We start from the raw sequence: 22,734 nt of genomic DNA, 5'->3' as shown, positions 1-22,734 counted from the left end.
GAACGCTACAATTGCTGAAATGCTATTATCCAGTTTACTTTGCGCATTTTGTTTCTGAAACAGGTCAGGGTTTCGGTTTTATCTCATTTTTTTTTTCAATCCATTCGCCCCGCAGCACCCTGAAGAAAAAGTACGGAAAAAAAAGAGCGAAAAGTCTTGATTTCTTTACAACTGAAAAGCCGCAGTAGCTCGGAAAACCCGTTCGTCTCTTTCCTTCGCCCACCAGCGACGTGTCCGGCGCGTCTGATCCTTCACTGGTGGGTTATCATTGAGGCTTCTTGTATTTTTAATTGAATTTGCATTAAAAACAAAAAACGTTATAATTGTTTCCCAAATACAGAACGTGTTTTAGCTTGCGAGAAAGAGAGACGTGCAATCAAACAGATCCCTTATCACGCCATCACCTTCAACAGCGACAAAATACAAAAATACTAAATTCACTCCGTTTCTGCCGATCTGCTGGAACTTCATCAATAAACCTCGATGGAAGACGGCCTGACTAATTTCCCCAACTCTCGCGGTTTAGAAATGAATCTCTACACATCCCCAATTTGAGCCGAATGTCGGCTGTGTCGTTCGAGAAATTGATTTCGATACCGAAAGTGTTTTCCTGGCTTGAGCGCTGTTAGTGAGGCTGCAGGGTCCGAGAGGATGGAGACCTCGGCTTTCTGATCATGGAGAGGGAGGTGAAAAATAAAATTAATTCAAAGCACCACAGTTAATTCAAAACACCACAGGAGTGTGTGAGATCATTCATAATCTAGCGGCTACATCTGACCGAACTCGAGTTGTGTTCCACCAGATCAGTGTGTATATTTCTGCGTATCCCGGACAATGGCGCCGAGAAGGGCTCTCCCTCGGTGAAGCTTTATAACTGTGGGTTTTTTTTTTTTGCTATTGTCTTCTCTTCTCTTTTCTTTTCTCGTGTGTGTGTTCGTGCGTGCGTGCACTGGATTCGTCGCGAGCAGCGAGTCCGAAAGGGCTATGGGGGGGGGGGTTCGGCCGCGCGCCCGGCGCGTGGCACCGCCGCAGACACCCAGCCGAGAGCGAGTCAAATAACGAAAAAAAAAAGAGCCCCAAACCCTGCTGTTTCGTTATTTGTGTTTGGAGAGGCTCTCTGATTTGTTGAAAAGTCCCTTGCAATGATTTACTCGTTAGGCGCGCGAGTCAGACCGAGAGCTCGGGGCGGGCAGGCCCGCGCGATGCGCCTTGAACCGAGTTTCAGTTCTTACTGCAGAGGAAGATTCTGGACGGGGGGGCATCGGGCAGAAAAGACTGCCCCCCTCCTTCCAGAAACCGTTTTTAACAAGGGCTACAGCCACTAGCGCTTCAGATGACATCACACCACTAATTCCGGGGTCAGGCACCCCACTTTCAGCAGCAGCCTGAGAAGGTCGCGGGCTAGATCAGGGACTCCCCAGTTCTGGTCACCGGTCCGGTTTCCAGGCCCACGCAGCTGCAGGAGAACGTTCCGAACTCGCGAGGAGCACTCGCCCCAGCGCGTGGCTCCGTGGGGGTGATTCCGTGGGGGTTGTTCCATTCCGGAACAAGTCCGCGTTTCTTCCCTGAAGAAGAAGAGATAAGAGAAGAAAAGAAAAACAACGTTTCGGCCTTCCGCACACCCGCAGAAGGCTCCACAGCCGAAACGTTGCGTTTCCTTTCTTCTCTCTTCAGCGGGGAAGAAACCACGACTTGTTCCTTTGCGGCCCACGCGTGCTGACGCAGCTCCCCACTCGAGCCGAACTCATCTCGGTTTGCCCACAGCAAAGAGCTTTCCTCGTTGAGCAGTGCTGCCTTCTCCACCTCCGGCCTCTCCGATATCTACCCCACCATCCTGCCGCTTTCAGCGGGGGAAGTACTCCACGTCGGTCTGAAACAGCCAGTGCCGCTTCGACGGGTCCGGACTGCAGCCGTGAAAGCGACACGGCGTGAAAACTGCGCCAGCCCACGGGTGCTCCTGAACCCCCCCCCACAGCTACTGCTCGTGTTGGGCGCTGAATCGCACTTCGTGTTCCTAACATGATCTGCTGCTGCTGCAAATGCCGAAAAGCCGACGGAACCGCGAGTAATTGGTTCGGCTAATTAAACAATCACAGGGGCACGGGAGTTTTCCCCGCAGGCCGCTTCAAACCATTCCGACATATTAGAACGATACAGCCCTGCTGACCACAAGACAGCCCTTCCCCAGCTCGAGAGGCACCCAGCACGGCGCTGGCAGGGATCAGCGGATATAAAGGGCGTTTGAGCCACAAGAGAGATTCTGCTTTACAGGAAGTGACAAACTCAGAGGCGCCCTGAACCCGTTTTGAACAGCGCCTGGGGGGGGGGGATTTTGCGCGTGCTTTTCATTTTTAGCCAGCGAGGTCTGTATTGAAATAGGAGCGTCCATCTCTGCCCATCTCTCTCGCACGCCCGTCTGATGGCGTGGAGGCGGCCGGGACGCGCCCCCGGGCTGGAGGGCGCCACGCTCCGAGGAAGCCGAAATGACTCACCGACCGCAGGCCTCGTGGCGGGCGCGATGCCGGGCAAGACTGGGCGCGGGGGGTGTGAACACTGGCACGGGCGCCCTCGCGAGAGGCCCCTGGCGAGCCGGGCGCGCGACCCTGCGGCCGCTAGGCTGTTTTTATAACCGGTGCACGACTTGCCTTCTCCCTCCGAGACAGGTGCGTGCGGGGCGACGTGTACAGAACTGATTGAGCTCACGCCCATGGGCTGGCGCAGAAGCTTCTAGAATTTGAGCCGGTTTATACAGGTGGGGGTATATGACCAGAGGAATTCGGTCGAAGGACTGTGCTCAAGCGCAGAATGGTGTCGAAACGCACTGGCCGTCCGGTTCGAGTCCAGAAATCATCGCCACTTTCTCGGCAGAATTAGAATTGCCCGGTTTAATAATTAGACCAACCGGGTGGGGGAAAAAAATCGCTTAATAGCAAAAACCAGGAAACCCCACGTCATCCAGGAAACTGAGTCTGACGTTCCCGAACTCTACTCCACCTCCTAAAAGACGAAATCGGTAAAAAGACACCCTTAATTTCCCTCCGCGATCAAAAGTCTGATCTGTATACGCCCATTCCAGGCTGATCCGTTCCACAGTTTTGATCGAGCCTGTTCCAGGGCTGGGTAGATGAAAGACCTGCCCTGGACTTCACTGGAAAGGACTTAAAGCAGGGCTCCCAAACCCCAGTACCGAGAGAACTCCGGTCCACTGCCGCCTTGACCAGGAGCACCAGGACTACAACACTACGCCCAGCTGGGCTGGGCTGCCAATTCTCGATAAGGAAGGAAACGGTACAGGAAGTAACTGTGAAAGACAGCCACTAGTGACATTGACTACACCGATCGGAACAAAAACACCCAAAACAGCAGCATGGCATTTCTGAACACAGACCCGGCTCCAACTGGGAGAGTCTATTGACCTCCCTGTCCGAATAAAGGGCTCAATTAGCCTGAGGTGGAAGAGAAACCAGCAGAAAGCAGTCCTGCTGCCCGAAACACCGTAAGAGCCTGGAGTCACCCCAGAGAAACATCCCTCATGAATCTCTTTTGTCTTAAAGCCTCCAAAACCCCCCAAAGGCACCAAGTCAAAACTGCAAAAGCATATCCCCTCTGAGCACAGGAGCCGCTTTACACAGAGAGGTGCGGGTGTCTGGTACAGGAGGCTCAGCCAGGAAGCGGATATCCCGGCTCTTTGCAAGAAGCAGGTGGACGAGGTCCCGGCCCACCAGCCCCCTGGGCTCCGCTGGTCAAATTCCTTAACCGGGACAAACCGCAAAGCAGGCAGATAACACACCAGCATAAAAAAAAAACACATTTAATTGCACACATAGATGTACAATAAAAAAAACGTATAAGATTGTGGATAGCATTTAATAAATTATAACACATGAAGACAACACGGGGAATCGTGACCAAGTCCAGAGAGCTGGGTAAGGCAGGCACCTGTGATGGCCGAGCAGAAAGGCACAGGAGCTGCGCTGTGGGGGCAGGACAGACCGCCTCGCGACCCCGCCCACTGGATCACTCCCGCGCCGGTAGGCCGCCGCAGTTCGGGAAACAGTTCTCCACGGGCGGCACACATCGCGCTTCCTGCTGCTCTTCCCTGTGTGGCGCCCAGGTCCTGGGAGCAGACGGCCATTCTCGGGTGCCAGCAGGGCAAAAAACACAACAAACAGGCCAGGAACTGGTTCAGCGAACCCAAAATCTTCTCGCGGCAAAAAAAAAAATAAAAATAAGAGACTGGCCAAACCTCGGACTTTCCCCAATCGGCACACAGCAGAGCTCCAGTCGATCAGTACAATAATTAACCCATTGAACAAGTCAGCAGTCCCACAGGCTGGGTACGACGCCAATGACAGAATCACCCAGGGGCACATAGGAAAACATCAATTTGCCCCCCACCTCAGAAACTCAACAATGCAGGGCAGGACAGAGGTGTTTTAAGGCACCAGCTTGACTGACTGGAGATCCAGTGAAGATCAGGCCAACGTTCAGGCTGACCCATCACAGCTCACACAAGGCGCTCCAGCCCACAGAGAGGGAGCTTGTGTCCCGGGACCCACCCCCACCTCCAAGACCTTTTAAAAACAGCCCCCTCGTGCTCTGTCGGTGCCACTGGCTGGCTGGGGGGGTGGGGTCTCACAGGCTGACGCAGAGCGGCTCGGGGGGTGCTGGGGGAGCAGAGAGAAACAGTGCACAATGTCTCCCCCCCCTCCCCTGCCCCCCAGGACATTGTCCAGCAACCCCGGTCCGGCTGGGCAGGTAGCCCCCCGGACACGAGGAGCGTCTCAGGCCTGCGCTTCCCAGCCCTCCAGGGCTCACAGACGGGTCTCGGAGGCAAGCCCTGCACCCAGCAAAGAGGGCCGTTTTACAACTGGGCTTGACGTCTCCCACTCCCACTTCATGCTCTTGGGGGAGACGAAACTGCACCACAAACTGGGCAGCAGCACTGCAGACGATCTGAGGGCGCCCCCCGAGGTCACAGGCTCTATCCACATCAGCTTAAAAAACAGGAACTTAACCGACCGGTTCCTTTGTTTTTATCATTAAAAAAAATTAAAACACAGCCCTGCGCCTAGAAAACAGTCCACACGGGGGTCTGCCGCCCCCAGGACACGGGCTTCCTGTCGAAATGGAATTCAGTCAAGGGGTGCGACAATCCAGCAAGTCGGGAGACTCCCAGGAGGTTCTCCATCGCAGGCGAGGTCTGCAGGAGGAGCAGGGTTCGAGGTCAGCTGCTGTCCGCCAAGCTCCTCCAAGGGATGGGGGTGGGGGTGCACAGGAGTCTGGTGTCGGGGGGGGGGGGGGGGGACCCTAGCTAGAAAGGTTCCCCACCCGCAAGGCCAGCCCAGGGTGCAGGCCCTGCTTCAGGGCGTCCGGACCGGGGAAGGGGGCCATGTAGAGGTGGGAGCCCGCAGGCAGCGTGACCCCAGGGTACCCCCCGCCAGGGAGGGACCCCATCCCCAGGGGCATGGGGGGGCTCTGCTCGAAGGGCTGCCCCTCCAGCCCGTCCTCCTCCTCGAAGGGCATCAACAGGCGCTTGCCCTTCTGCCGCCGATTGCAGAACCACACTCGCACCACCTGCAGGGGAGAGAGAGAGAGAGAGACAGCCCATCATGCACCGGCGGCGCAGGGGACAGCGCGCACGCTCCCGACATCCCGTCACGCCCCACCCCGCCCCGCCGAACACGCACAGGAGGAGGAGGAGGAGGGGGCACCGCCACCGCTACATACGTCGCGCTCCAGCCCGAGGTCGTCGGCGATGCGGGTCATCTCCTGGGCGTTGGGCTTGGGGCAGCCGGCGAAGTAGGACTCCAGGGCGCCGCGCACGCTGGTCTCCAGGCTCGTCCGCCGTTTCCGCTTGCGGGTGTCCAGGAAGACGCGCTCGACCTTGAACAGCTGCGGGGGGGGGGGGAGGGGGGGTAAAGGAGGGTCAGGCAAGGGGGATGGGAACTGATCGTGCAGCACTGGGAGCACTGGGAGGGCCCAGGGTCAGGCGAGGGGGATGGGAACTGATCGTGCAGCACTGGGAGCACTGGGAGGGTCCAGGGTCACTCCTGAGCCCTTTGGGGCTATAGGAGGAGTCACCCTCTGCAAGGGGTGGATCCTCTTTAACATTAACAAGAGGATCAACTCACTTCACACAGGACATTTGCAGAATCGGTGCATTTAAGGGGGGGCGTAAGAGCTGTGGAAGATGTAGGTCCAGAGACTAACGGGAGAGATCTGCATCCTTAAGCACCCGACTCAACGGCGACAGCCAGTGGCCGCTCGGCCCCGACCGCAGCGCAGCTTCCTTCCACTAGAGGGCAGGCGCCGCACGCTGGCCACTTACGTCCTGGGGGTTCTCCGAGGCCTCGGCCTCGGCCAGCCAGCTCTGCAGCAGGGGCTTGAGCTTGCACAGGTTCTTGTAGCTCAGCTGGAGGGCCTCGAAGCGGCAGATTGTCGTCTGGCTGAACATCTTCCCTGCAAGGAAACGGGGGAGGGAGGGGGACACTTCAGGATGTGTCCCGCTGCGCTCGGACAGAGGGGCGCTGACCCCCCACCCCCCCCTCGACAGTTAGCTTGCCCGCTTACCGTACAGGTGCCCCAGCGCCAGGCCCACGTCCGCCTGCGTGAAGCCCATGGTGATGCGCTTCTGCTTGAACTCCTTGGAAAACTGCTCCAGGTCCTGCGAGGTGATCACCTCCTGCAAGCGCATACACATACACACACACACACGGTGAACCCCAGCTCCCCAGTGGGCAAGTGGGGTTCTCCTATTCACCTGCGGCCTTGTGTTTTCACCTCATGCACGTTTATCTGCGGACGGGTTCGTGTTGGATTAAGTGCGTTAGACCCTGTCGGGTGTCTTTCGCCTGCCTGTCCGGGACAAGGGAGGGAGCTTTCCCAGAGAGCCAAGGCTGGGAATGATCTGATCACTTTATCGGCCCTATACGATTTCTTGCATGAGGAATTTGTCTTTTCGCAGACCCCAGCTTGCTCTCCATGAGACACACAGACAGGGAGAGAAGCTGGGGGTCAGAGCGCAGGGTCAGCCGTTTATACAGCACCCCTGGAGCAGCTGGGGTGAAGGGCCTGGCTCAGGGGCCCAACGGAGTAGGATTCCTCTGCCGGCCACGGGATTTGAACCAGCAACCTTCCAGCCACAGGCACAGATCCTGAGCCACTGCTGTGCCGAATGACGAGAGGTCAGCTCTCTCACCACGCTGGATCACTCCCGGTAATCCCGAGCCCAGAGCACCGCACACAGGAAGAAACCCACTGGAGAGCAGCTCTCACCTGGCACAGACCAGGTGGGGAAAATCTCTAGGGCAGCAAGTTCATGACCCTCTCGTCTCCCGATCAGAGCACAAGCCGTCGGGACCCTCAGTGTGAACACCCCACTGTACTGGAAGGGCTGGGGTTTCTCTGGCCAGACGGGGAAAGCGCCACCTGCTGGCCGATCAGCGTCATTCCCCAGATCTCAGCACACGCCGCTAAAAGGTCGTACAGCTCTTAGCACCAGTTTAGCGGGAGCTAATCCGAACCGAATCTGCGGACACGCGGATCCTCCAGCAGCCTCGATACCGGCCCGGGCTGCAGTAGGAGGAGCCGTACAGACGGCGAGCCGAGCGAGAGAGAAGCGAGCAGGCCAGCGCAGGGCGTCACGAACGGGCGCTCAGGGCGATAAAATCGGGCACAACGCTTGAACAGATCCCCTCGAACAAACTCCCTTAACCTCCTTCCACACTCAAAGCCTAATAAGCCGAGATCCTGCGAGCCCAGGCAGTAAATTAACACCGCGCCCCGGCGTCCACCCAGCTCCAGCGGCGAACCCACGGGGCTCGCTCACCGTGACCTTCCCGACGGATCGACCCCACGCCCACGCACGATCGACGCGCACTCTCACCTCGTCCTCCGAGTCGCTGGCCCCGCTGCTGGACGGCTGGCCACTACTGGGGGTCTGCTGCTGCTCCTGCTGCTGGTGGTGGTGGTGCTGCGGGGTCGCCGGGGCGTCTCGGAACCTGGACGCGGGGAAGCCCGCCGGGGCAGGGGTGCCGCCCGGGTTGTGAGCGAGGCCGGGCCAGAAGGGCGAGCCCCAGGGGCCGGAGTAAGACACGGCCTCGGCCGAGCTGGAAGAGGAGCCCGGCTGCCCGCCCTTGGCCAGCGGGTACTCTTCCGCGTCCCTCTCGGTCTTGATCTGCTCCCGGGTTTCGGCGATGGGGGGGCTGAGGTTCACAGGCTGGGCGGCGGCGGCGTTTATTCCCGCTACCTGGCCGGTCAGCTCCGGGCCGGGGGGCGGGTACCAGTACCGCGGCTGGGACATCTGGAAGTCGGCGCTCTTGTAGTCCGCCCCGGCCCCGGAAAAGGCGAAGAGGTGCTGGGGGTGATGCGCCATCCCGGTGTAGGCCGGGGCCGAGGCGGGATCCGGATTCTGCAGGCCGGCCTGTGTGAACGGTTGCGGCGCGGCGCCGAAGCCCCACTGCGGGTACAGCGGCCGGCCGGCGCCGCTCTGCGCGGGGCTCAGGCCGCGCTCGGACATGGCCAGCTGTCTGCGGGGCGCCCGGGGCGAGGGGGTCAGGGCTGCCGGGGGGGCGAGTCACCACTGTCCACCTCCCGCTCAGGACCAAGACACCCGACCCGGCTTGCTCCAATCCGCAGGACCGCACTGGCTAGCACATCCGAACGAGGTAGTTCTTCTCCAGCCGAAACGGCGATTCACCAAAATAATGAACACGGGACTTGGGACGCCAGTTTCTCCCGCTGGTATTTCTCAAATTCCCCCCCCGAAGCCAGCGGTGGTTCTCCTCCGCTCTCACGTCAGCGCTCTGAGCTCCCAGCCACAACGAACTCGGAGGAGTCCGGGTTTTCACAACGAGCTCAACACAGGAACCGGGCGCCGTCTTCCCCCACCGAAGTCGATGACCGCAACAAGCCGAACCTGAGCGCCACATTCCCTGATCAATCACCTCCGCCGGACCGGCATGTTAATGAGGCCGCTCCCATTGGCCGGCGGGCACAATGGCGCCCAGCTGATGGTGATTTTGTAAATGAACTTGATCTTTTTTTGATTGGGCCCCGGGAGCCGGGCTCGGCGGTGGAGGGGCGTGGCAGGGTCGTGGACACCCAGGACGCTCCGTCCACCCGTTATTTTATTGGTGCTTTTTTTATTCCCAGCCTTGTGAGGCCAGTCCGTCCTGCTGACCCCTCTCCCCCCCCCTTCCTCCTCCCCTCCAGCCCACCTGTGAGACAATGTTCAAGGCCTGCATCCGTAGCGAAAAAAAAAAAGATTCACGCGTCGCGTTCGTGTTTTTTTCCACTGTGCTGCTAATTGCTGCCTCTTTAAAAACGTGATACCGAGGTCTGATTGCTGCAGCGTTCTTGACTTGGTCGTGTACAAGTGTGGTCAACTACACGCCGGTGCTGGCGCCCCCGCGCTGGCTGCCCGGGTGGAGCTGATCTCCTCTGCTCTGACACACGGAGAGTTAATGATTAATGACGATTAATATTATATACTGAGCGGCCCCACTGCTCGGGTGTGACTTCGCGTCTGAGCCTCAAAGACCTGAGACACCCTCCCTAAAGATACTGGTGACTCAGCCACCCAGAGATTTTAAGACAATCGTGAAAAGCTTTTTTTTTTTTAGAAACCGAATGTGAATGTTTTATTCCTATGCACCAAAGCCTTGATACTTCTGCCAAAGCACAAAAACAGTGCCTTGATGAGACTCTAGGTACAATAACAACAACAATTATAATAATAAACTTGATTTTATATAGCACTTTTAAAGGCGCCTTTTCGAAGCCCTTAGTATGCTGATGGATTGTAAACAATCGGCATCTTAATGAACTCGCTCAGCAAAGAGATGATCTAACCCAGTTATGTTAAATATGTTGCATAGACACGCTCACGCGAAGGAAGCCCACCGAAGGCGTTTCGTGTGCGTGACGCGCTGGGGCGAACCTGTTCAAACCAGACGCTGAAAGGGGACTGGCGTTGCAATTGGGCCGCTAACGATCAGCCTGTTGACCGGCTGTGAGTAGAAGCGAGCCCGGCGAGAGGTTTTAAGCCGCTCATTAGGAAGCGGGTTAAGGCTTCGTGTAAATCCGCAGATCGGTGTGAGAGCGCATCAGCGCCCTGGGGCCCTGATCTCCACCTGCGGAGCCGGAGTCAAAACACGTTCAATTTCCTCATGAGCGGAGAAACACGCGCAAATCCACACAAGCGCGTAGACCCACGCGATGTTGCGGTATTTTCGACGAGGTGGACAAGCGCAGTTGGCGCTGTCCCCCTCCCCAAACTGAGTCGTGATGCGAGTTTTACAAGGACGTTAAGAATTTCTAACACGCTTTTGAACACCTTCAGCACCATTCATCTCCCAGCCTGCTGCTCCAGTGCGGTGTCCTCACCTCGTTTCTCAAGTCAGAAAAAAAAAGCTTTTTGAGAGGAGGAGTCGTGTTTTGTAACTTCTGAAAGCGTGGTAATCATAAACTTTATTTTATACAGCGCCTTTAACGGTGGCTGCCCAAAGCGCTTTACAGAAAGACAGCCATAAAAAAAACACGCAAGGAATGCACCACGAGAGGAGACGGAAGATGGGGGTGTGAATACAGAAGCAGAGGGGTGAAGAAAAGAGCCAAGTCAGTAAAGGCTCTTCCGAAGAAGAAGGTTTTGAGTTTGGACTTGCAGGAGGTGTAGAGAACCCAACATCCCCTCTTCTATCTGGGAGAAGAATCCGTTTCCGGGATTCTGGGCGACTTCTGCCCGGGCTCGTGGACCGGAACACGTCACGGGCAGCCACGCTCGCGGGGCAGACGCGAAAACCCGTCGGGGCGGTTTCACGCGGGCGTGAAGATGTCGGCTAATTGCTCACCCGCCCCCGGCTATCATCCCCACGACACGCCGGACACGGAAGGGAGCGGACGCCGCGCCCCACGCAAACGCGAATCATTCATCCTCTCCAGCTCCCCACCCCGCGCGCTGTGGGTCGGGCGGGTCGTGGCCAGCCTGCAGAGCGGGGCGCCCCCCCCCCCAAAAAAAACGCGCTTGATATCATTTCTTAGCTGGTCATCTGCGCACCCGTCTGCCTGTACTTGGAGCCCCCCCAGCACACACCCGCACGCTCGCGGATTGCTCCAGGAAGCGGCGCAGCGGGGCTCCATTGTGCGCGCTCGGCCCCTCGGACCCCTCGGCCGTCAGCGCTGACCGCTGGCCATTAGCAGCCTTTCAGCGCGGAACAATGGCCGCTCGCCCTTTGATTCACGGACCCCCGCCGCACACACACACAGGAATGTCCTGCCCCGCATCAACATCTGAAAATCCCCCCCCTTCTCCTTTCAACGTCTTTATTTCTGTCTCTCTTCCACGGAGCCCGAGGCGAGAGGGGACCCACAGAGCTCCTCTCCATTGTCTGCGGGCGTGAGCGGCGGAACATGTAAAAAAAAAAAATCAAGTGCCCCCCAATATTTCACTTCCTGCGAAAGAGCGCAGCCGAGCCCCTGATGGCTGATGAAATTATCCGACGCAATTCACGTTGTACAGCTGGGCATGTTACCGGAGCAGTGCAAGGGTACAAGGGCTGTGCCTCACCTGGGATTTGAACTCGCAACCCCCCCGCGCTCGCTCCACAAAATAACTCCGTTGAAGCACAAGGTCTCGTTTACGGCGCTGACCCGGAGAACAGCTGAGACGGTAAGGGGGTGTAACTGGAGCCTTCCTCAAGGATACAACTGCTGTACCCCATGGGGGATTTGAACCTGCAGCCTTCCTCCTGCGGCCCTTTGTCCACACCCCCCACCCCCCCAGCTCCGCACGGCATGAATGCAGGAGAAACCTGGCAAAAACAGTTACTGTGCACGTTCACCGTGGTAACCGCCCAGAGCTGTGCAGAGGTGCAGAACGACCACCTGAAATTAAAACGGGAGTCTGTGTAGCCTCACCCCCCAGACAGCGAGCTGGTGGGGGCCTTCTGCAGAAACGGAGTGTGGGGGGGGTTCTTTGTGATCTAAATCCCTGTGATTCAGACCTTTTCTTTACTAATCCTGCTATTAACTTCAGCCTACACCCTCCTCCCACACACACCAGCTCTTTTCAGGACAGCTGACTGTAGCCCGGAGATCTGAGAGGTGACCTGATCTCTGCTCTCCCCTCTCCCTGCTGGAAAGACAGAGGGGCCGGTGGGGGGGGCACAGTGGGGAGAGGGCCAGTCAAAGGGGATTTGAAGACTTCAAGGCCTTTGTGTGCTGCAGACCTGGGGCTTTTGCATGCAAAAGGAAGAGGGTGCAGGAGAAAGCATGCAGGAGGGGAGTGAGCAAGGGGTTAAAAAGCAGAAGACAATCTGAACCCCCTTTCTAAAACACACACATCGAGCAGCTACTCACACGGAGATCCAGGGCTGAGTGTGGGGGTGTCAGGAGAAGTGAGGTAGACCGATATCCAAGATGTACAGAACACAACCATATGGTCAGTCACTGTATTGTCGTGCACAGGACCATATGGTCAGTCACTGTACTGTCCTGCACAGGACCAGCAGTCAATGATTGTACTGTCCTGCACAGGACCATATGGTCAGTCACTGTACTGTCCTGCACAGGACCAGCGGTCAATGATTGTACTGTCCTGCACAGGACCATATGGTCAGTCACTGTACTGTCCTGCACAGGACCAGCGGTCAATGACTGTGCTGTCCTGCACAGGACCAGCGGTCAATGACAAGCGGTCACACACTTTACCGTCCCCAAGATTAGAGGTCAGGCACTGTGCAGAAGGCACATCAGTACCAGTAGGTGGCGCCTCCCCCCCACCCCGGTCCAGAATTTCCAAGCCGGTGCTCCAGTATGGGGACCAGGGATGTGGTGCAACAGGGGGCCGTCGTGCTTGCATGCCTGACCGCTTGGTCGTTGCAGAGCCCTTAGCCGCAAGGCTCATGAGATCCGGGGACGTTCGACCAAGTGCAAGAGCTCCACTCCACCCTGGGCTGTGAATCGCACCGCCAGGAATTACCACCACCTCCCAGCTCTCTCACCCCATCTGTCCGTCTAGCCCCACGACAGCGAACAGGTCCCAATAAGACACGGCAAGCTCAGGTGTTTTAACATAATATAAATATTTATTTCATCATCTCCATTCTTTTTAGACCACGTTTTGGATGTATGAATTCACGTTCGCATGCAGGTCAAACAGCCCCGGCTGCAAAGAGTTTCCGAGTCTCGGACAGCCCAGAAGGAACAGGCAGGGAGCTCACAGCGTTGGCGCGGACCGAGAACGCAGGCCTGAGCACTTGGGTTTTTTTTGGTGGTGGTTGTCGTGACTGGCTGTTGGGTAGAATCAACTACTCTCCTGTGCCCTCCCCCCTCCCTACAAGTCGCTGGGCTGACGGCGGTCACCCCTTCGAAGTTAACTGCCCCCTTCCATGCACAGATCAACAAAAACCACTCCCTGCTCTCTGTGCTTTTAATTCACTTTCTTTCTAGTCCTGGCGTGACCATACACTGGCTCCTACAGCCCCATCTTACACTCTCGCCTCTCTTCAGCTGCCCCAGGGCACAGCTCCCTTTCTCTCTCTCTCTCTCCCCCCCATCCCCCAGCCTCTCCCCTGCCAGTCCGCAGTTCCTAAAAAACATCCTCAGCTTCAAACGCAAGGCGTTCGCCTCCAATTTTCCCCTGAACCCAAGCAGCTCGTCTGCGTCAACTTGAGGTTCCTGGCCCTGGTGCGGCAAAGGCACCCCTCTCTGCTGGGTTCTGCTCCAGTCGGCTTCTTAATCGCAGGCTCATCGGGGTCTAGCCTGCTAGCTGGGGGGTATGTGTGCATTTACATTCAGCTCGTAAAAAGTCCACTGGGATACGTAACTGGCGTCAGCTCTGTGCCGGGTCCCGAGGCTCAGAAGGGAACGCACACAGGACACCTGGGCTCTAACCAGGAGGATACCCGGAGAAGAGCCACTCCTGCTGTGGACGGGTCACATACAGACTCCGCATCCCGACCGGCACAGAGCCGTTCAGTCAGACACAGGCCCGTGGGCCCAGGCGAAACCGGAGCCGGTTCGGCGTGCAGACCGTAACCCCGAAACCACGGGTCCCGGCCGGCCGGCTGCGGGTACGAGCTCGACGGACGTCTTTGACAGCCCGGCTCCTCCACCGCGGGTGTGGACCCGAGCTGGGACGAAAACCCGACGGACACCAGTGACCCTGCCGGACCGGGCCGGAGAACCCGGGGGGGGGTGCTGGTGCAGAGGGGCGGAGCGCTTGGGATAAAAAGCAGAATAGACATCGCAAGCGATTATTCAAACGGTGTACCCCTGGAGCGGACAACAGCAGGGCTCCAGGCCCACAGTCCTCCTACAGAATTTTTGGGATTCCGAAACCGAGCACGTTATTGGAGCTTCTGGGGGGGAGATGTGCCTTGCTCAACCGTACTACAGCTGTGCCCCCACTCACTCAGGATTTGAACCTGCAACCTTCACTTCTGAGCCATAAACGAGAATGAACCCCCACCCCCCCCCCACACCACAGCCACGGCAGTTGCTGCTCCAGGGGAAGGCCAAGGGTCGTGCGCTGGGATTTCTGTCCCCTCACAACAGCCCAGATACCCCAACAGAGGCAATCGAGGTGCTGCACCGGGCACCCCAACAGAATTCCGGTGCAGCCCAGCTCCCCCTTTGTAGCGCTCCTATAGCGCCTGGGCTGCACCGGAATTCTGTTGGGGTGCCCGGTGCAGCACAGCTCCCCCTTAGCCTTTCATTCCGTCTTCCCCACGTGCCCCCGCTGCACACAGTGAAAGAGAGGAGCCTGGCTGATAACACAAGGGGCGCTACAAAGCTGACGACACCCCACCACACGCGCCATTACAAAACGGACAACGCAGCACAGAACATGAACTAGAAATAACAGCAGCTCGTTACGAACCTCGTCTTGCCCGTGACACGTGTGCGTGTGCGCGTGTGTGGGAAAGAGGCAAGGAAAACGAGGTCAGGTCACACACACACGCACACACGCACACACGCGGGACCGAGACGGGCTGCCTTTCCTCGCGAGCCGCCCCCCCTTCTCCACGCCTGCTGGCGTTCAGCCTGCAGCCGGTGAGCTCAGGGGGCGCAGTGTTTCTGGGAATCCCTCGGGCTGACCCCCCCAGGGAAGGAGGCGGCACGGCACCCACCTCCGCCACTCTTTGAGTAAAGAAGAGCCCCACCCTGACTACCCCGCCTGTGGCCTCTCTCCTGCGGTTTGCCTTCAGGTGTCACCAGTGGGCTTCTCCAGCTGGGCAGGCTTGGCCTGGAGGTGGGGGGCGTTAGTTGGCAACGTGGTGGGGCAGGAACACCAGGGCTCGAGGTTTGCAGAGGAAACACGGTTCTTCCCAAACTTCCCCAGGGCAGGCCCTGCAGATTCTGCAGGAAGGGAATTCAAAGAAAGCAGGAAAACTGCTCTCCTCACCTGGAAGGAGGGGGGGTGGGGGAGGAGCAGAGCCCCCTTCATGCTGGGAAGTGATTTGGGGATCCTCTGGAACAAAAAGAACTGGACACACATTTTGGAATTTTTTTCAACATCAAGCGAAAAAACGTCTTTGTCACCTCTTGCTCATTCTTGATCGGGAAGGGGCCTCCTGAGACGCACGTCAGCCCACAGACAGACACCGAGACGTCACCCTGAACTCCTCTGCCCCAATCCCCACTGTGGAGAGCTATCGAAAGCCTACCATCGGCAGGACTCCTGGCAGTACTTTGCAGGCTGTACACACTTATTTTCAATAAGAAGAGTTTACTGTAAGCCATGGCCTCAGACTACTGTTGAATTAATGATCTACTCACATAGGAGGTTTCTGTCTGCATTTAGTTTCCATGTGACTATCAATCACTTTTCCTTCCACTGTGCCAACTGCTCTGTGCCCACAGACATCATACGACCGAACGCACAGGCCATCACCCCCACCCATCTTTACCTGACTGCCCGCACATGTGAAAGAGAACGTTGCAGCGATAACATCTCATCAGTTTTGGAATCAAAACCAGCCTCTGGGCCTTCCTTTTTCTGTTCTCATCCAGAAGCGGGCACCTCCTCTCTCCGGGCAGCGCAGGGCGCCAGTACAGTGCCATTGCACGAGTGAAGTGTTGGGGTAGACAGAAAGGGAGACCAGAGCCTGTTGTGACCGACCGCAGCTGGGCGGTGGGCTCTCCATCTGCTTAAGCCCCCTTTGGCCAAAGATCATCTTCGTCAGGAGATCAGGGGCGACTAAGGGCACAGGACAACCCTGTGCCAGAACCCAGGTCTGGTCCCACGCGCTGCAGGTCTCTGGGTCCCAGTGGGCGACTATCGCTGCGAGGATGACGATGGTGAGGACGGAGGAAGGCTAACACAAATGTGCCCCGGGCAGATTTGGACATCGGTTCCACTTTTCGGAGACGCTCCGGCCTGCCCACATCGAGGAACGAGCTCTAGGAAAAGTCTGGGAATGCAATAACAGGAGGCGCTGAAGCCGGCTGGCGGGTCTGGGCGGGAGTGAGAGAGAGGGGCTCTCCGGCTCCCAGCGCTTTTCCAAGGCAGCTCCGAATAAAGCCACAGGATGAACCGGCACCCGGGAGAGCGGTCCTCTTCGGGTCAGGGGCTGCTGGAAAGTGCGCCGGCCGAGGAGCAGGGAGAGGCCCGCAGAACTGGGAGACAGCAGCGCCAACTCTCGAGACCAACATGGTGGCCGACGTCGGGCTGGACCTCGGGGAGAGGGCCTCCGTCTCACCCCGCGTGGTGGAGGGACAGGGTTACAGATGCGCAGAGTCGTGTCCTCTCCAACGCTATCCCGGCCCTACCTCGCGCACGAGCCACTAACATAAAACATACAGTCAAATAAAAATAAAATACAACCACGTTTAAAAAGGAGGGAACTGAGGAATAAAAACCCGATAAGAAAACGGAGTAAAGCAGATACCAGGCCGCAGATCTGTGTTTTTATCGTGTGCTGGACGTAGGAGGTATCGAGACCCCGGAGCAGCTCCCCCTGGGTGCAGTTCCACAGCCCGACCAGCAGGGGGCAGCGCAGCTCCCCAGCACGTTCTGGCAGTTCCCTTTGTGAAGCATCTCCTCCCCCCCCCCCAGTAGGGAGGAGACGCTCAGTATTCCCCCTCTCCTGCTTCCTCCTCTCGGGGGAGCAGGGGGCTGGGCGGCGCGGAGAGGATCGGCGAAGGCTCGGCCCTTGGTGGGCATGTGTGTGCGCGCGTGCTTGGGGATCCGTGTCGGCCTGTGCGACTCCGTGCGTGCGTGTGCGTGTCTGTCCATCTCGGTGTGTGTGTGTGTGATTCTGTCTCGGTGCGTGCGTCTGTCCCGCGTGTCTATCCATCTGTCTCCAGACTATTTGTGGTTCCGTTGGGGATGCAGAGAGGAGTCATCAAAGAGAGGGTTCTTCACTTCCATCTCTCCAGTCTGAAACGGCACAGACATTACAGACGTGATTATTATTATTATTATTTCACTGCTCCTGCTGCAGCTCCTCACTCTGCCGACGGTTTCAGATTCTGGGTTTTGGCTCCATTCACTGACCCGAGGCAGAATTTGAACTACGCGAAACTTGATTGAAAACCGCCAGCGGGAGACAAGCCTGGAACATCCCGACACAGGGGGACTGTGGGAGTAAGGAACAATCTAGCCCACGGCCCGAGGTCTGCCGGGAGAACGCAGGCCCGCGAGGAGCAGGGCGGCGGCGTGGGCTGGGGGCGGCGGCTCTCGCCGCGTTTGCATGAGAAAAGGGAATGACATCACACCTCCTGCCTCTCACGTCGCCACGGCAACGGCGCTGTACACAGAGCCCCCGGCCCACCCCGACGCAGCCGGAGGGGGGCGGAGCTCCGGATCGGAAGGGAGAGGGGTGCAGATACCGTGGGGGCAACGGAACAGACAGCCTGGGACCCTGCACGCCATCGGCAGATCTAGAAACAACCTCCGGGCGTCCCAGCACACAAAATTAACACAATCCGGTTCTGCGGCACAGCTCTCAGAGAGGCAGTCTGGATTGCGGGGCGCAGTGTTGTGGGTGGGGGGGGGTCCTAGCACTGCCACCTTTCGGCGCATAAACTCAGCGTCGGTTTGAGGTGAGCAGACACACCTGCGTCTTTAAGGACACAGAGACCGCAGGGGGGATTTCAGTTCCCGGGAAGCTGTCGGAGTGCATTATCAAGAACATATGCGCAGCTCCTGGGAGATGCTGCTCTCTTAAGGCCCAGCAGAACTAGAAGCAGTTGCCCCACTCCGCTGGGGAAGACCCGAGGTTCCGAGTGGGGTTCAGGGAAGTGGGCTGGGAAATACCCCTGGGAATCGCCGGGCGGGTCGGGATCACCGCCCGCATACGATCCGGCTTTAGGGGCTTTAGCTGCATCACCCCGGAGAGAGAGAGGGAGATGCCCAGCGTTGGAGCCCGCTGTCTCAAGACAAGCTGCAGGTCCACAGCGCCGGGCGGGAGGGTCCCAGGCCATCGCCGGGACAACGAGCCAAGAGCCAGGTGACCGATGCCGACCTGGCTCCCCTTACAGAACCCTGGGGTCCGGACGCTCACCGGTGCCAGGCCGGGACACTCGTACACAGTGAAGTCCCCATCCTCGTTCTCCTCGTCCGTCGTGGTGCCGGAGTCGGGAATCTTGGGCTCGTCTTTGTGCCTGAAGTGAGACGTCCCAGTGGACAGTCAGAGAGAGACAGAGACAGAGAGGGTGGAGGACACAGTGGCAGACAGAGCGGTGCCACTGGCGCCGACCCAACGAGAAAAACGCTCCCGGTCCTGAAACTGGGCCGTACTCACTTCTCCAGGGACAGCATCTGCTGCTTCTGGTGCTGGTAGTGGTACATCTGAGCACTCTGGGCCAGCTTCTTATCCCCGGGCTGCGCAGAGGAGCAGGAGAGAGGAGATTGAGCACTACCGCGCCACGCCGCCTGAGCTTTACAAACGGCGCTCTTGGCGGGGTTGACCCGTGAGGGAAAACGGGCAGGGCGCTCACCGAGGTGCTGTCGAAGGAGCTGGGCCCCATCACCCCGAAGGCGGGGTAGTCCACCTTCTGGGCGAGCCGCACGTCCTTCTGCAACCTGCAGGGGGAGCACACATCAGCGCCCGCGCCACAGAGCGGCAGAGGCAGCACCAGGCGGGCTCACCACCCCCCTGTGCGTCGCCCTCGCTGCCTCGCTCGGCCGATCACCACCCCCCTCCAGTCTGTGCCTGCACACTGCCCCAACTCCTGCACTCCCAGCAACCTTCTCCGTCAATGGTGTTGACCTCCCCCCCCGACAGTGAGCGTGTCCATCCGGCATCCGGGCGATTATCACGCTGGGAGTCACACTGCACACTACTAAGGCACTGTGTCCTCATCCCCATCCCATGACTGCCCTCCGTCCACGAGCCACGCCGCACACCGCCCCCCCCTGCATGCATTCAACGCTGCCCTTGTAAACACGGACTCCCCGGCATTTGTCTGTCCCGGGCTCCGATCCAGGCCACCAGAGGTTCCAATCCAGGCTGTCCAGTAATGTGTCGAGGCTCCAATCCCCTGCTACTGCACAATCTGGTGACATCTGATACAGCAGGTTGTGCTGGAGAAGTCGGGGTGCCTTTCTGGGGGGGGGGAGGGGGTACAGCCATGTCCGCCCCTGGAATTTTAAACCCACAAACCCCTCCACTCATCCGGGAGCCCAGATCCGCTTCCCGGCTCTTTTACTTCTCTTTCCCCGAATCCCTCGGAGAATCCCCCCAGTCCAACACCCAGCTGTATAAAAGTGGCAGCCGAACGGATGACTAATAATGACGGGGGGGGTTGGGGGGGGACCCCCGGCTCACCTGATCCAGCAGACTCCCGCCACGATGAGGGCCGCGGTCCCCACGACGATGCACACCGCGATCATGACTGCGGAGCGGGACACGGAGGGAGAATGAGGAGGAGGACGAGGCAGAGAGAGAGAGAGATATGAGAGCAGGGGCGGAGGAGAGAGGAAGAGAGGCGGAACCAACGGATCGACCGGCTTTGCGGGCGTCACGGCCCCCCCTCGCGGGCGCAACGCTGCCGGAGAAACTTCATTTCCACGGGCCATTATGCCGAAACTGGGTCGATTCCACGGCCGGCTTCTCACTGGACAACAGGACCCCACAGCGGCTAAGCGAGCGCGGAGAGTCAGCAGGGGGGGGCTTTGGGACGGGTGAAACTGGCCCGACTCCCTGAAACACAAGTGGGGCGCTCTTCCGCTCCGTGCCGACGGGTACGTACCGATGAGCAGGCTGTCGCTGCTGGGGTACGGGGACGTCACGGGCCCCCCCCGCCCAGCTGCCTGGGTGGGGGCGGCGCTGGGGGGCGAGGGGCTGGCTCGGGGGCGTCCCGTGGCGGAGTGGGGGGGGCCATGCTCCTGGGCCGGGTTGCTCTGCTTCGGGCCGGGCTGGGGCGAGGGGCCTGCGATGGACAGAGGCAGGGGGACGTGAAGAAGAGAGACTGGACGCTGCCGGACATTCTGAGCACACGGACACAGACACTGGACGCTGCCGGACATTCTGAGCACACGGACACGGACAGAGACAGAGAGACTGGACACTGCCGGACATTCTGAGCACACGGACACAGACAGACACTGAAGGACAGGCACAGTGGAGAGATGGGGAAGAGGAGGAGGCAGGCAGAAGGAAGGGGTGAGGAAGAGCTGGACCCAGGGGGCAGCACGGTGCAGTACCTGGCTTGCCGAGCTCCGCCTGCTGCTGCTTGGCAATGATGGACGACAGGTAGTCTATCTCTTCATCCAGCTCTGGGAGTGGAGTCTCCTTACCTGAGGGCGACACAGAGCTTTAAATCCTCTGCAGATGAACACACTAATACTGTGTGATAGAGGCAGGAAAAAAGGAAAAGAGACACAATGTTTTGGCTGCAGGGTACTTTAACTTTGCTTCTCTTTCCTTTCAGTATGCAGTGCATCGCAACCTCTTCCTTTGCAGCCCCTGCTCCAACTTCTCCGCACAGACGTGATGGGAGAGGCAGCGCCACAACTCACTCGTGCGTCTCTGTGTGAATATGGGGACCCGGCGCACGAGTAAGTGCCCGTTTGCGTGTCTGCAGGCTTGTGTGGAGTGGCATCACCGAGCATGTGTGTGTAAGAGCACGTTTGTGTGGAAAGAGGTCACTGTGTGTGTGTGTGTAAATCTCTGTGGAAAGAGGTCACTGTGTGTGTGTGTGTGTGTGTGTGTGTGTGTAAGTAAATCTCTGTGGAAAGAGGTCACTGTGCTTGCATGTGAGTGTGTGTTTGTGTGTAATGGGGTCGCTGTGTGTGTGTATATCTCTGTGGGGAAAAAGGTCACTGTACTTGCATGTGCGTGCGTGTTTGTGCGAGACGGGGTCGCTGTGCGTGCGTGCGGACTCCGCGGAGTCACTGCGAGAGCACGAGTCTGTGCCGCTGGGAAGAACAGAAGGGACAGACTGTAGAGCCCGTCGTCCCGACGGACGAGATACGGATGTTAACAGCAGAGGCCGCATTCCGGAGCCAGCACAGGCCCGGGCCTCTCCTAGCAACCAGGGGCTCGCAGTGCGTGTGTGGCAGAGCGACAGAGCACCGCGGGGGGGCACAGGATCAATAACCCTGCCCCCCACCCCCACAAACCCCTTTCCTCCCCCTAGACTGGAGGTAAACAGGGGCTCTGAGCTCCACCTGAGCAGCAGGGGTCACAGAGCCCGGAGAGAGCAAACACACTGACTGTGGCCGGCCGCTAACTAGGACAGATGGAGCTCTGAATTGGGGTGGGAGGGACAGCTATTAATTGCCCTTCTGAAACTACCCCCCCTGCTGATGTACAATGGTGTGTATGGTGGGGGGGTGGGGGAACTTATAGTCACCTGGTTTGGCATCAACACTGCTGCACATCTGCAGGAAGCTGTAAAGAAATTTGCTCGGGACAAACTACACGTCTATCAGAGACTCTGAGTTCCTTTTCCTTGGCAGACTCGGCTCCCATGTTCTGAGAGCCATTGTGAAGGCCAATCCAGCAAGCGTTAAGGACAAGAAAAACCCCAGCATATCACCCGGAACACAGGAATGTGTGAAATAACACGCACACAAGTATACGCCCAAGTACTCTGATCGACGTCTGGACCGGCTCGTCTCGGGCAGCCTCTGCCCCCAGTAACTCAGTTCCTGGCTAGTCCCATTTCTAAGCAAGAAGTGTAGCCCTCTCCAGCAGTGCAGTGCGCGTGTCTGTGTTTGTCTGCGTGTCTCTGTGTCTGCGTGCAGCAGGCCTGTCTGCGTGTCTCTTGCTGCAGCAGCACCTAGACGAAAACTGTCTGCGTGTCTGCAAGCGTGTCTCCATGTCTATGTGCTCCCCCCACAAGACTCCGTGACATGAGTGACTGGAGAGCTGTGGGGTCCCTTCAGAACCACCAGGGGGTCCCATCGTCTCGGCGTAATTGTTCATGGCCAGTGCCCCAGGCTCAGAGGAGGTGCTAATGACAGAGTCGGGTTCGCAAGACCTGTAGTTCCGCAGCTAGAGGAGACTCAAACACGTGCAGATCCATACTTCTGCGGACCTTCCCACTGACTCTATAATCTGCGACAAGGGGTCAAAACGCAACCATGCAAAAGAGCTTGGGTGCTTTTAGACTAAAAAATAAAGATCAGCTGGTTTAGAAAAAATACAGTTCAAGAGGGTTTACTTTAGAAAAAATAAACTCCTTCCCAGAATTCGTATCCACATTGACTAATATCTGCACCCACATACACATCCTCTAAATGCAAGGCAGACGTGCCAAGTAAAAATTTACAAAACA

General features: G+C 58.1%; 2 protein-coding genes across 5 annotated transcripts in view; both read right to left on the bottom strand.

The window, feature by feature from the left end:
- Positions 1-3,796: 3,796 nt before the first annotated feature.
- pou5f3 (POU domain, class 5, transcription factor 3) lies at positions 3,797-8,968 on the bottom strand. Of its 2 annotated transcripts, none has more exons than XM_069183438.1 (5): positions 7,889-8,968; positions 6,574-6,685; positions 6,332-6,462; positions 5,691-5,895; positions 3,797-5,577 (listed from the first exon to the last, which is right to left on the bottom strand). In XM_069183438.1, exons 1-5 carry the CDS (start codon positions 8,519-8,521, stop codon positions 5,315-5,317), a joined length of 1,344 nt encoding a protein of 447 aa, XP_069039539.1. In that variant the 5' UTR covers positions 8,522-8,968; the 3' UTR covers positions 3,797-5,314. The 2 variants fall into 2 exon arrangements, with proteins under 2 accessions (XP_069039539.1, XP_015222300.2); XM_015366814.2 differs by having other exon boundaries at positions 5,731-5,895.
- Positions 8,969-13,066: 4,098 nt separating this feature from the next.
- Positions 13,067-22,734, bottom strand: part of npdc1a (neural proliferation, differentiation and control, 1a) — a 31,336-nt gene continuing 21,668 nt past the window's right edge. For all 3 annotated transcript variants that reach the window (XM_069183470.1, XM_006640578.3, XM_069183472.1), the window contains 7 exons: positions 20,657-20,749; positions 20,203-20,382; positions 19,779-19,845; positions 18,949-19,033; positions 18,753-18,832; positions 18,513-18,612; positions 13,067-17,386 (listed from right to left, as the gene is read on the bottom strand). In XM_069183470.1, the coding sequence (XP_069039571.1) occupies positions 17,315-17,386; positions 18,513-18,612; positions 18,753-18,832; positions 18,949-19,033; positions 19,779-19,845; positions 20,203-20,382; positions 20,657-20,749 (677 nt within the window). In that variant the 3' untranslated portion in view covers positions 13,067-17,314. The remainder of the gene's footprint in view (positions 17,387-18,512; positions 18,613-18,752; positions 18,833-18,948; positions 19,034-19,778; positions 19,846-20,202; positions 20,383-20,656; positions 20,750-22,734) is intronic.

Source organism: Lepisosteus oculatus, chromosome 24, assembly GCF_040954835.1.
Source record: "Lepisosteus oculatus isolate fLepOcu1 chromosome 24, fLepOcu1.hap2, whole genome shotgun sequence".
In the NCBI taxonomy this organism is placed as follows: domain Eukaryota; kingdom Metazoa; phylum Chordata; class Actinopteri; order Semionotiformes; family Lepisosteidae; genus Lepisosteus; species Lepisosteus oculatus.
The sequence above is the reverse complement of the archived record's forward strand: the minus strand, read 5'-3'. Positions and strand labels throughout refer to the sequence as shown.